Source organism: Phoxinus phoxinus, assembly GCF_949152265.1.
Source record: "Phoxinus phoxinus genome assembly, chromosome: 3".
NCBI classification, from domain to species: Eukaryota; Metazoa; Chordata; class Actinopteri; order Cypriniformes; family Leuciscidae; genus Phoxinus; species Phoxinus phoxinus.
Window position 1 is genome coordinate 8202206 of NC_136878.1, and position 13511 is coordinate 8215716.

Below are 13511 nucleotides of genomic sequence, written 5' to 3' on the forward strand. Positions count from 1 at the left end.
AGGATCACTTGTAATTTTGATCACTTGCACATAACAGTTACAACATAGTCCTCCCCCGTTACTGTCTCAAGTTAAATATGGCACCTACCCTCACTAATGTACAAAATATACATTGAATACATCGTCTTAGATACGATTCTAAGCCGACTGGTTAACTCGTGCACATTTTTTTGTGGTTCTTCTTAAAATTATCAGTTTTTCTAGTGGAAATGATTACGGGACGTTTAGTCTTTCATAAAATGGAAAAAATAATTGCTCTAACAATTTAGGTTGACTTTCTTTATCATATTCTGTTGATCAGATGAGAATTTCATTGCTTTCTCAGACTTTCTTGAGCCGTCTAGACAATACGACCTCAGCTTTCTGAATGCCGTTTTGGTGCACATTAGCGAGGGATGTTTTCCTGTGGTCATGAGTGTTAAAATCTGCAAGTTCAACTGAGGAACAGAAAGGGTAAAGAGCTTGTGCGCTCTATTCCCTTGAATGGTCTTGTACGTATCTAAAATTCAATCCCATAAAAAATGCACCGGCTTCACCTGAGACTCTTGTGTAGAGAGAAAGATTGAGAGCAAGAAGTGAAGAGGGAAGTAGACCGGATGATTTTTCATGAACAGAGAGTGAATTTAAAGTGTTGAGTATTAGACTTGAAGGTCAGAAGCAGCTTCTATCTTCCAGCCATCCTCACTCGTGTATTATCACGCACATTGAGACAAGATTTGCTATTGCATTTGAGCCACAAATAGAGGGAGAGAATTTGCATCAAAGCAAAGTGTTGATTACCTGCCCAAAACATTTGCTTTTAGTCACTTGAGTGAATGTTCACGGATGTTAGAGTTTGCAGTGTCCTCAATCCTTCTCTATATGTGACACTCCATGTACAATAGGTTAATGAAATTATTAAAAACACATGACCACAATACTTTTTTGTAGGGGAATAGTTCACACAAAAATGAAAATCATCATAATTTACTCACACTATTATGTTGTTTCAAACCTCTATGACTTTATTCTATAGAACACAAAAGAATAACTTCTACTCTTTTCAACATAATGAAAGCAAACAAGATCAAAATTACAAAAAAGTATTTAAATGCATCGTATAAATCATATAAATACGATAAATGCATCGTAATATTGGATGAAGCAGTCTTCTTGCGTCATATGATAGCGATTGTGTGACAAACAGACTAAAATTGATGTTGCTGTACACTGAAAATTCATCCTTTGGCAAATAGTGATGTCCAATTTGGGAAGGAATCAGTTAGATCTAATGAATCTGTTTATACCGCTTTAAAAACATGAGTGATTTACTCACTAATTGGACCAATTCTGATCTTGAATGATTGGTTGCATCAAATAGCTTAAAATTCAGTCTGTTCTTCATAAAAAAAAAAAAAGTATTGTATGACATGCAAAAATGATATGGACACTTATGATACTTTTAAAGTGATTTCAAGTTTAAATTGCATAGAAGAATGACCAGTACATTGTTAAAATGCTTCAGTAGGAGTCATAAAGGTTTGGAACAACAAGAGGTTAAGTACATTTCTGAAATATGAAAATATACCTTTAATTATGAACCAGTAAGAGATATGTTCTGATAAATATTGGCATTATGCAAAACCATAATACAAAATCTGTCACTGGGGCGGTACCCTTTCAAATGTTACTAATATGTACCTTTAAGGTATTAATATGCACTTTTAGGCACTAATGCATCTTGAGGGGAAAATATGGTATTGTAAAGACAGCTTTGTATTGACAATTTGTGAACTTTTTTTTTTTTCTGTGTGTGTAACGTGGCTTAGTTAAATTATTTTGAAGGCTTTGATCATGTGTTCAGCCATCCTGTTTTCCTCCATTTAGTTGAAAAATAGATACTATGAACCAAATTATCCAAATGTGTTTTGGATGCTGCAACAAGAAGTCACGAGTGTGACAAATCACACAATGTTCCTTTGAAGAGATGCTGCGTTCTGCAATAATGGTGCTCTGTTAGGCTGTGAACGAATGTGCAATGATTATAATTCTGCTGGATTCATCTTCAAAATTAAATCAAGGCTTCTTAATATGCAGCAGTTTGATATCAGTGCGGCAGAAAACATCACAGCTCACGTTGACATCTGTGACGTTTATAGATGTGTATGTGTGTAAGGTATACATGATTGGCAAAGGAAATAAGTAAAGGCTCATAAAATCTTTCCTATATGACTAAGAATATAGTATCGAGAATATAGAAGACAACCTGAGTTCCAGTTATTTTTGTGGCAGTCATCGGCTCTGATGTACTATATTTATTCACAGAGTCTCTTAATTGTTATTTTGTTAAAATGATGGCAATCATACAATTGCATTTATAATCAATTTAGCTACATGATGTGCAGGTTAATCATATTAATCACAATCAGTTACATATTTTCATCTGAAATAATGTTTTAATTGCTCCACAGTCGACTCAAAACATGAAGCTTGAATTACTCATTTGCCTTTGTATGAAATTAATTTTTTTATGTATGAGTCAGAGGACATGATTTTGTTGCTTATTGCAAAATAATTGAATAAAAAAAATACTAATTAATTTTAAATTTTAATGTTAAAATTATTTATTCAGCTCTGATTATTGCTATTCAGCTCTGCTTTTATATAATTTAAAGGAATAATACAGGTTTTATACATTGCTGTCAGTTATTCAACAAAAAAGTTTCAGCTTGGTTTGTAAAAACAACATGCTCAGAAAAGTCTTTGAGGCAACAGCTGTAATTTAGTTTGTTCCATAGACGAACACATTTTCTAATCCACAACATACCACAGATCCTTGGTTTTAACCTTCTACCTTTAGATTTTAATCTTGAATGTAGTCCCTTAGGTGCTCAAAATGAATAAATAAATCACTTTTTCTTGCCATTGTTTTTAATCATGTCAGCCTTGTTATTCTGTCCGGTTGATTTTCATCCACTTCCTATAACACTTTTTAATCAAGTCTGTGGCATGGGGGTAGGAAATGTCAGCAAGGGCATAAATTATGCAGAAATGTCACCTGGGGAATGTTTATGAGGGTGTGCAGAGTTTTCCGAGGTAGATTGGTGCGCCGTAGAGCCATCGCTCCGCAACGACACCGGCTGCTGGACGTTAAAACACCTCCCCGCTCTTCCACATCTGGAATCATGTGCGGCGCCTTATTAAGAAGTGCAGAAGATTTTAAAACTCGCATGACTTTGTGAATTCAGTGGGTGCAGGTGTCACAGGAATCCTGCAGTTGCGCGACGTCTCATGTTTGCCTCAGCACACACGCGAACACTCGCTGAGAGAGCCGCGTCCTGCAGAGCCTTTGATTGAGCGTGATGAAGCGTTAATTAGTCAACCTGATTTGGAGGCCTTTGGCATGAGGTGTTTGTTTATGGTGGCAGAAGACGATGCATGGTGTCTGTGCATGTGGCACTGGGTTCATTTTATACGTGATTTGAAGTGATTGAAAAAGACAATCTGGGTCAAGTTTAGTTGAACGGCTTTAATATTTCAGGGTAAAATCTGTAGGAAGAATTGAATGGCGTTTAAAAGATTATTTTTGCTCACCAATGCTGCATTTATTTGATTAATGCAGTAGAGTCATCAATATTGTGAAATATTATTACAATTTTAAGTAGCTGTTTTCTATTTTAATATATTATAAAATATAATTTATTCCTTTGATCAAAGCTGAGTTTTCAGCATCATTACTCCAGTCTTCAGGGGCACATGATCCATCAGAAATCATTCTAATATTCTGATTTGATGCTCAAGAAACATTTATTATTATCACCAGTGTTGAAAACAGTTGTGCTGCTTAATACTTTTGTGGAAACGGTGATCCATTTTTTCTTTAAATTCTTTGAATAGAAAGTTATAACATTATACATATCTAACATTATACATTTCTTTATAGTCACTTTTGAGCAATTTACTGCATAATTTCTGATCAATTTAATGCATAATTTCTGAAGTATATTAATTTCTTTCAAAAAGAAAAATCTTACTGACCCCAAACTTTTGAAAGGTAGTGTGTTTTCTTCAATTGAGCATATTGCTGATTCTAAGTATTTGAGATTTGCACAAACCACTAAACCTATTGAAATCCAGTATGTAAATTGCCTCACCATCATTTGTGCTATGGACATGGATCTATCCTCAAATCACTTGGCTTTGTTTAAGAGATATGCTGCCACTTTTTAACATGGGCAGGACAAAACCCCAAAGACATTGAATGAGTGACCTGAGCCATATTTGAGAACCTAAGTGTTTTTGCAATCCTGTTTGGTGCTGCTAGTGTCATGGAAATAACACTACATTTGTACTAATCTGTTTCTGTGTGTGTAAATGTAATTGTTGTGCTGGGTCTCTGGATTTGTTCTTCCGGTGCAATTATACCAGACGTGATCGCACATGCAGCAGGGTTGTTATTGGCCAGGTGTCATGATGTGTTACTCTTAATCTCATACAAATCTTTAATATTCATATTTTCCCCTCCTGTCGATCCTCTTTCTGTCGTTGTGTATATCAGGAGGCGAGTCTTTCTGGGGAAAGCCATTCAAGGATGAATTCAGGCCTAATCTGTCTCACACGGGTCGTGGGATTCTGAGCATGGCTAACTCAGGACCCAACACAAATAAATCCCAGTTGTGAGTATGTTTCATCTGCTCATTACAGTGATTTGTCTGGCAGCATCAAACATTCTGGTTGGAGTTTGTTCTAAATCCCTTAAGTATTAAACTTCTGCAATTATTTCAGCCCAAACTTCTGAACATTCAGACACCATTCAAACTTTGGATCATAGGCCACTGTAGGTTTTTATAAACCTGTTTAAGAGAAATTTAAGATTGATATAATGTTCTGCATTCTAAATCTGACCAACACCTATTATGTCATTCTAGTATTTGAATACTGAATTCTTGTTGATTTTCTTATGGTATTTGCATACTGATTTGAGAATGTTCTTTCTTGCATTTAACCCTTCATAACCAGCACATTTTTGTTGCCTCTACAGCCACTGGTGTTTTGCTCAATACATAATCTAATTTAAATATGAATATACCCTTGCATTTAACCCTTAATGACCAGCAATGGGAAGAATCAAAGCTTAAATTTACCTTAATCTTCAACACTTTTGTTTTTGTTTTTTTGGCTTTAAAAGCACTGGTGTTTTGCTCATTAAATACAAATCTAGTTTAAACATAAATTTACCCCGTTACGAAAACTCTCGGTTCACATGAGAATATGTTTCCTGTTTTCTTTCAGCTTCATAACATTCCGCTCATGCGCATACCTGGACAGGAAACACAGTGTGTTTGGAAGGTAAGTTTATTTATGGATTTGTCTTCAGTAATAGATTTGACCTGTGTACATTCACATCCCGAAGACCTAAGAGTGCATCAACATCATATAGCTATTTTGGGCTACCATTTTTGTTATATTCTTCATTTGCTCAGCTTTCTCTCTGTGTGTGTGTGTGAAGTCCTTCCTGGGGGAAAGCTTGTCTTCTGTTGAATCAGAACATTCCAACACACACACACACACACACACACACACTCTTTCACTCTGAGGGAAAGTCTTTGCCCATTTGGCATTGAGTGGAAACCCTTGGACTCTAGCTGTGGAATTCAGAGGCTTGTCAGCATAAGCCTGGACTAAACTGCTGTGCACACTCTCATGCACCCCTCACCCCACCGCAGCAGAAAGTCTGGGCACTTACTGAGCATGTGCAGTGAGAACGCACACACTCGCCCCTCCAACCTCAGCCTATGGGGTACCTAGAAACCTGAGCCCCTCTTGAAGAGGAAATGTCCCACAGGAACAGCTGTGCAAAGAGAGAAAGTACACAGCATGTGCAGATATAGCTCTAACACACAAACAACGTTATCGATTTGTTTTGCACATTATAAATTTGTTTGCTGTCTTTCAAAATGTAGAAATTGGATCGAGTTTGATCCAAGATATTATCACAGCTTGGCACTGAATCATCACTTTTTTAACTTTGCAACTACAGCTACTTGTTAAAGAAATGAGAATACTCTTCTATTGTTTACTCACCCTCGTGTGTTTCTTAACCTGTGTGACTCTTCTGTGAAACACAAAAGGAGGAATATAATGAAAGTGCACAGTGACCCGTCAAGCTCCAAAAACGGCAAAAAGCAAGAAATGATCACTAAAGCAATCCATGCAACTTCAAGGCAACATTTTGTTTTATATTTTAATCTCAGCTTCATTTCTATGATTGAAAACGATTGCAATAGTTTTAGTTAACAATAATAATATTGTTAAAAGCGGTTGTATAATTTTATAAGACTTAAAATATTGCAAACCAATCATATGGACTGCTTAAATCGTATTTATTTTTTGCCCTTCTTGGAGCATAACAGTTAAAGTAAATTGCATCATTTTAATTTTGGGGTGTGCTGTTACTTTAAGAAAAGTTTGAAAGGGTTTGATCCAGTCTCATTAGTGATATTATCACCACTTGGCACTTAATACTGCCTCATTTACTCTTTGCAGAAGGATTTTAATAGGATTTCTGTCCTTCTCTTGCTCTCTTTAGAGTGGTTGGTGGTTTAGAGGCTCTCCAAGCGATGGAGAATGTTGAAAGTGATCCGAAGACAGACAAACCCAAGGTTATTTTATTCCATTTATTCCGCTTCTGTGGCATCAGAAATGTATGATTCGGTTGCAGACGCACGTGTCAGCAGTGTAGGGGTGTGCAACATGCTTTATGTTGACTCATGGCACCTCCTGTTTGTTTATATTTTTCCACCTGCTGTCAAATCCCAGAATGCCAAAAGAGAAAATAAGTCAAATTTAAAGAGACACGTTTTTTTCATGTTTTTTTAAAGCATTTTTGTCTGCTTCATGTAAAATGCAAACTGTATTTTAGCTTGGGGCAACCGAGTTTTTGAATACTTCACTTCAGTACTTGTTTTTTCTTTGCCTTTTCATTTCCTAAACATAACAGCATGCTAATAGTGAAGAGTTTTTTTTTCTCAGTCTGAATCTCTGTTTCTGTTTCACATTCTCAGTCTGAGATCAAGTTGCTGACCGCTTCAGTATTTGTGGATCCGTATGAGGAAGCCGACGCACAGGTCAGCATTCGTGTGCATGGATGTAGTCAATGTCATATTTGTTGTTTTCATGGCGCGCAGTCGATGTGACCCTTGTGTGTGTTTAGATTGCAGCCGAGCGAGAGAAGGAAGCACAGAAACAGGAGGAAGAGAGAGCGCAAACTTCTGCTTCATTCAAAGCAAAAACAGAGGACAAGCCGAAAGTCTTCAAACCAGGAGTGGGCAAATACATCAACATGGCTGTCACGTGAGTTCACACACACCTTGCTGAATATGACCACCTCGTAATAATGCAAGACTTCTTTGATCTTTTTATATTGCATTGATTTATTTCAGTTGAAAATCCACAACAGTGAGGAGGTTCTGGTAATGTAACTTATATTTATTACCTCTATAATGATCATTATTAAGGTAATAAATATGAGTTGTTTTACCAGAACCTTTCCTGCAAGCACACAAGCAATTAATGCTGAGTACATGAAGTCTGTTGACTTTTATAGTCTTTTAAAATTTGCTCTGGTGATCCTCATTTACAACAAAAAGCTATTTATTAAAAGCAATATTTCACTGTTTGATTTCTGAAAATTAAAGTTATTTGTTGTTATTTATCAAAAGGTTATAGGATTACAAATGTGTTTTTGTAAACACGATCCCTGTACTAATGCATGTAGTCATTCAAGTCATATCATGGCAATTGTGTGTTTGTGTGTGTCACTGGTGAGGGGTTTGTCCCACACCACAGCAGGGCTCAGGATATGAGCAAAGTGTACAGAGAATGGCAGGAGATCTTTCTAATTATCCCTCACAACCCCACTGTTACACTCACACACACACACACACACACACACACACACACACACACACACACACACACACACACACACACACACACACACACACACACACACACACACACACACACACACTGACTGTTAAAGAGACGAGCACACATACAGAGCAATGTGAACACCTGCTGCTCACACCTGAGATCTGGATCACACACACACAGGGTTACAAAAAATATTTTTAGTCGCTGTTGAATCTTCATCATCAAAGCAAAATAAATAAATTAACACGAATTGGTGTAAAGAGCTACAGCAACATGAGGAACTTTGTTTTCTGTCTTTGCAATATTTCTGGTCAAAAAGACTCAAATTATTGCGTTGAATCAAATTTGGGCCAATATTTATTTACCATGGTAAATATTGATAATTAAATACTCAAAATAATTCAAAGAACTGGCAATTGAGATTATTTAAGATGAAAGGAGAAAATTATATAGGGAAGATATTTACAAATTATAAATAAAAAATTCAGTGTTTAATAAATGCATAACCATTTTTTTTTCACCCTTTATGAAAGATTGATTTAAACAGGCTGTTTGTGCTACTGTACCTTTAAGACCACTTTGTTAAGGAATCCTGTCATTGGCTAACCTCTGCATGTGAAATGAGTAGCAATAAGAATTATGTTCAAGTTCCAGCTTGGTTTCCTTCAATAACAGCCTCTTTTGCAAGGTCTGCATTTACTTTGACAGATTCACAATACCTCGTGCTCTGAAACGTGCCAAACAAACTGCAGCATAATCACTGAATCAGTTACACTAACCTAATTAACTTTAATATGTTATTCACTCTCCTTCATCAGGAAACATTCCCACCCAGATGGTGAAAAACCCTCCACTAGTGAAGCTCCTGCCAAGAAACACAAAGGCAGAACCAGTTTTGGAGACTTCAGTTCCTGGTAGAGCCACCTCACACACAGTGGATTCTGGGTAAATACTGGGCCATACTGGACTCCTCTTATTCTGTGCAGTGTTTGCAAACCTATTGGTCTTTCCCTTTTTGTTTTCTCATTTATAAAGTTTTTGTGTGTGTTTTTTAAAGATCATTGATGTGGCAGGGGTTGTTTTGATCACATGTAGTTTGGTCATGTCTTAATATTGAGCCCTGTAAATAATCGTTGTCATTTTTTGCACATTAAATGATTGCATATATGCTTTAATAAATGCATTTTGCTAAAAGTTTGGCATGTTCATGACTTTTTTTTTTTTTATGGTTCAGTGTTATTTTAGTTTTATTATAGTTATATTAGCCTTTCATTTTTTTTATTTTTTTTTTTAATATAATAGTATGTTTTTAGATAGATAGATAGATAGATAGTAGGGGTGGGGGAAAAAATCGATTCTTAGATGCATCGCGATGCGGACGTGGACGATTGTGAATCGATTCACAAATGCCAAAAATCGATTTTCAAAAAAAAAAAAATTAGTTTTTTGTTTTATTTTGTTTTGAAAATCGATAATAACGGAATATTGACGGAACGCAAAAGACGGAACTCTGAAGCGTGGAAACAATATTGTCAAAGCTTCCACCCGGCTTGGAAAGGGCAAAGCGCATTACACAATCAATCGCAACTTTTATTGCCAAGGATTTGCATCCAGTCATTGAGAACCAGGGCTTTCGCGCTATGTTGCACACTTTGGAGCCGAGATACAACGTCCCATCTCGGAGATATTTTACAGACACAGCGATCCCCACACTCTACAACAAGACCAAAACCGAAGTCATGGAATCACTGAAGAAAGCGGGTAGGATAGCTGTAACATGTGATGCGTGGACATCCGTATTTTATGTTAATAGAGATTCAGAATATGTTGAAGTTTGTTATAATTTGTTATTGTTGTGATTTTTACTGTAGTGAATTTACTGTTGTGAAATGGAAAATCAATAATCGCTAATCGAGAATCGTTAATGATCGAAAATCGACTGTAATCGAATCGGGACTTCAATAATCGTAATCGAATCGGGAAATCAGACAGATTAACCACCCCTAATAGATAGATAGATAGATGGATAGATATTAAAAAAAACTTTGTTGTTATTTATTTTTATTGCAAATCAGTCATAAAGTTCACTCCAAGAAAGTGCCATTACAGCACTCCAAGGACCAAGCTAATTGTTTTGGTCATATTTTGTTCCTTTACAGTGCTTGACTGCTCACTATGAACTCTGTATATATCTTTTGTGTTCCTCAAAAGTCACTCGGGTTTAGAACTACATGAGTAAATAAATAATGAGCAGTGTTGGTGGAATAACGTGAGTTATGTAATCACATTACTTTTTCAAGTAGCTAGTAAAGTAACACAATTAAATATTTGAAATAGCACAAATGTACTTAATGTATTTAATCTCACTTTATTAACCAATGTCTTTGCTGTTGGCCTTCAATGATCTAATTCAATCATACTAAGCAAAAATGACTTGTTAAACATCACATTTATGTTTCTTTTTTGTTTTGTTTTCATTGCTGAAGTGTGTTGAACTTTATTCTCCTGCATTTGTTTGAAAGGTTTGTTTGAGCTGCTAAATAATGCAATTGGTTACTTTTTTTAGGGAGTAACGCAATATTGTAACGCATTACTTTTAATAGTAACTTTCCCCAATACTGATAATGAGAGCGTTCCTTATAATATCTCAGTGAATAAGTGTTCGGACCAAAGTAATAAAAAATGACGTTTTCGAACTAAGCCAATTGCCGTGAGTTGTGTTCCTGTCATGAGTGCAGGCATTGTGGCGTGGTGTCCTCCAATGGGATGTACATTTCCACAATGTTGAATGGAAAATCTTTGTAGTTCACACAATAGAGCAGTTCTCTGGTTGTAGTTGTTATGTCTGCAATTTTTTTTATGTCTTTTCCTGGAGGGGAGTTTCCTATGTTTGCTTGCTTTTGTCCTTGACTGTTCTTGCTGAGTGTGCAGGGGTTTTCTAATATTTACTCTTTTTTTTTTTCGACCCATGCGTGTTTCATACAGCCTCGGGAGCCAATTACACAAGCTTACTGACAGTTATTGCCCTTTTTTTATCCTTCTGTTGGCATGTAAGGATGAATCTCACAAAACCTGTCAGGTGAAGCTTTTTTTTTTTATCCTCAAAATCGAAATAAATAAATGAATGATACATCTAAGTTCTGTGACTTTATTATGACAATTAATCATGTTCACATTAAAAATTACTGAGCCTCACCACCAAGAATAAATGCAGAAGCAAAAATCCAGCTGCATTACATAAATGGGAATTTGGTTCAGGAAAATGTTAAAAGTAAAAAACAAAATATATATATATATATATATATTATATATTAGCTAAAATATGACCCATATACACACTACTGCTTAAAATTTGGAGTTTGTAATAAAACATTTAAAAGAAATAAATACTTTTATTCAGTAAGGACTCTATAATTCTATAGTTCTATAATTCAAATAAATACTATTCTTTTTTTTTTCTATTTTGATATTAATCAGCATGATGTTTTCAACATTGATAATAAGAAATAATTTCTTGAGCAGCAAGTCATCATATTAGAATGATTTCTGAAGGATCATGTGACACTGAAGACTGGAGTAATGGTGCTAAAAATTCAGCTTTGATCACTGGAATTAAATACATTAAAATAAATGCAGTTTTGGTAAGCAGTAGAACATTCTTTCAAAAACATTACAGACCTCAACATTTTGGACTGTATGAGTTTGAAGCGTGTTTATCAGGACACTGAAGTGCAGATGATGTTTCTGTGTGTAAGTGATGCAGGCAGGTGTGTGTGAGCAGGTGGTGTGATCATGTCCTGGTAAACAACATGTGGATCTCTCAGAGGTGTGCTTTCCTCCGGCCATGTGTCTTCTGCATGCCCTGCTCTCTCGTGTGTGTGTGTGTGTGTGTGTGTGTGTGTGTGTGTGTGTGTGTGTGTGTGTGTGTGTGTGTGTGAGAGAGATCAGGCACACGTTTTCTCTGTGTGATCATGTGCATCAGTCAGTCTCTCGTGCTTTACAGCATCACTGAAGTCAGGCATGCTCGTCTATTTAGTGTCAGACAAAACTACACACACACACTCACACACATCTGTCACTGTTTTCCCGAATAGTTCAACTTCCCAGCAGATTCATGTTCAAATAATGCACTGTTCTGAGCTCCACATGTTCCTCCTAATTGCCGTAAGTGTTTCTCGTTTTCACATACACTCTTTGAGTGAAACGACTGTCTCTGTGAAGTTTATGATGTTGCAGATGCAGATGTTGAGGAATTGTATTAAATGTGTTGAATAGCATATTTTGAGGCTTCAGCATGTCATTTTTTTAAATGGTGACCCCAGTGTTGTGTTCGGGGAGAAAGATGGATGGATACTAGGGGTGTAACAATATATCGTGTCACAATATATCGCAATACAAAAAAGTGTATCGTGGATCGTTCACCCCCAAAAAAATTACTGTGTGAGGACAAAATACATTTTTCTAAGTTTTAGTGTCAGTACTACATTTAACTACTATATATAATGCAATGTGGGAATATTTGTGGGTCCTGATAATGCCTAATCAATCACTTTAATCAATAAATCAATCACTTTATTAATAAACCACAATTAAACGCAACTTTATAATAACATAATTATATAGTGCATGCAGCGGTTGAAACTGGTTCTGAAACCCGTTTAAGATTTAAACATGTTGAGCTCATGAACTCATGAAGTGGAAAGAAAGTGATGAAACGGATTAAGATTACACTGTCTCAGAGTTATGTATTCTGTAGCATATATAAAGAGTATCAGATATTAGTTCTAATTTCTATTATGGAGCGTACGTTCCTCAAAGCCCCTTTCAGGGAAGCGGCGACCATCTGTTCCTGACGGAGTCTCCAGGAAAGTGTCATGTTTTGTGCCATTTCTTTGATGCCTGAATGCCAGTCTCTTTGGATTGTGTTGAAACTGTGATGATGGACGGCATTGACTTTGGCATTGAGACGGAGGATTTCACTTATTTAAAGCCTGAGCAGCAGCTTTAACGTTTTCAAACGTGCAGTCTACATGAACTGGCATGTTACGGTACAAGTGCAGATTATGTTAAGTGTTGTTGTTTCAGAGACTTTATCGGCCTCAGATGACTTGATACTGCCAGTCTAGCAAGTTTGGAATAGATCGATTAATAGATATAAATATGTTTTATGTTTTTGAAAGAAGTCTTATTCTCACCAAGGCTGCATTTATGTGATCAGAATTTATAAAATTATTTCTGAGGGATTATTTGACACTGAAGACTGGAGTAATGATGCTGATGCTCAAATTAACATTTAAAAATATCAAACATTTAAATTGTAATATTATTCACAATTTTACTGTTTTTAAGGTATTTTTGATCAAATAAATGCAGCCTTGGTGAGCAGAAGAGACTCAATTTATAAATCATAAAAAAATCTTAATTATTATGACAGCTTTTATTTTAGGGGTGAGCTAAGCCTTTATGATCCTGAAGCGTGTTGTGTGTGATTGGATGCGTCAGCTTTTCTGATGATGTCATCACGAGCATCTGTGTCTTGTGAGATCGGTGTGTGTGAACTTGTTGGACAGTGAGTTGACAGTGACGGATGCACTCGG

General features: G+C 36.1%; 1 protein-coding gene across 2 annotated transcripts in view; it reads left to right on the forward strand.

Moving 5' to 3' along the window:
- Window positions 1-11181, forward strand: part of ppil2 (peptidylprolyl isomerase (cyclophilin)-like 2) — a 35704-nt gene extending 24523 nt beyond the window's left edge. The window contains exons 15-21 of one of the 2 annotated variants that reach the window (XR_013796790.1): window positions 4538-4655; window positions 5272-5328; window positions 6569-6641; window positions 7044-7106; window positions 7193-7332; window positions 8733-9246; window positions 9903-11181. Coding sequence is in view for 1 of the 2 variants with exons in the window: in XM_079606215.1 (XP_079462341.1) it covers window positions 4538-4655; window positions 5272-5328; window positions 6569-6641; window positions 7044-7106; window positions 7193-7332; window positions 8733-8832 (551 nt within the window). In the remaining variant the exon portion in view is untranslated. Of the gene's footprint in view, window positions 1-4537; window positions 4656-5271; window positions 5329-6568; window positions 6642-7043; window positions 7107-7192; window positions 7333-8732 lie in introns of both variants that reach the window. The other variant, XM_079606215.1, reaches the window with a different exon arrangement.
- The last annotated feature ends 2330 nt before the right edge of the window (window positions 11182-13511 follow it).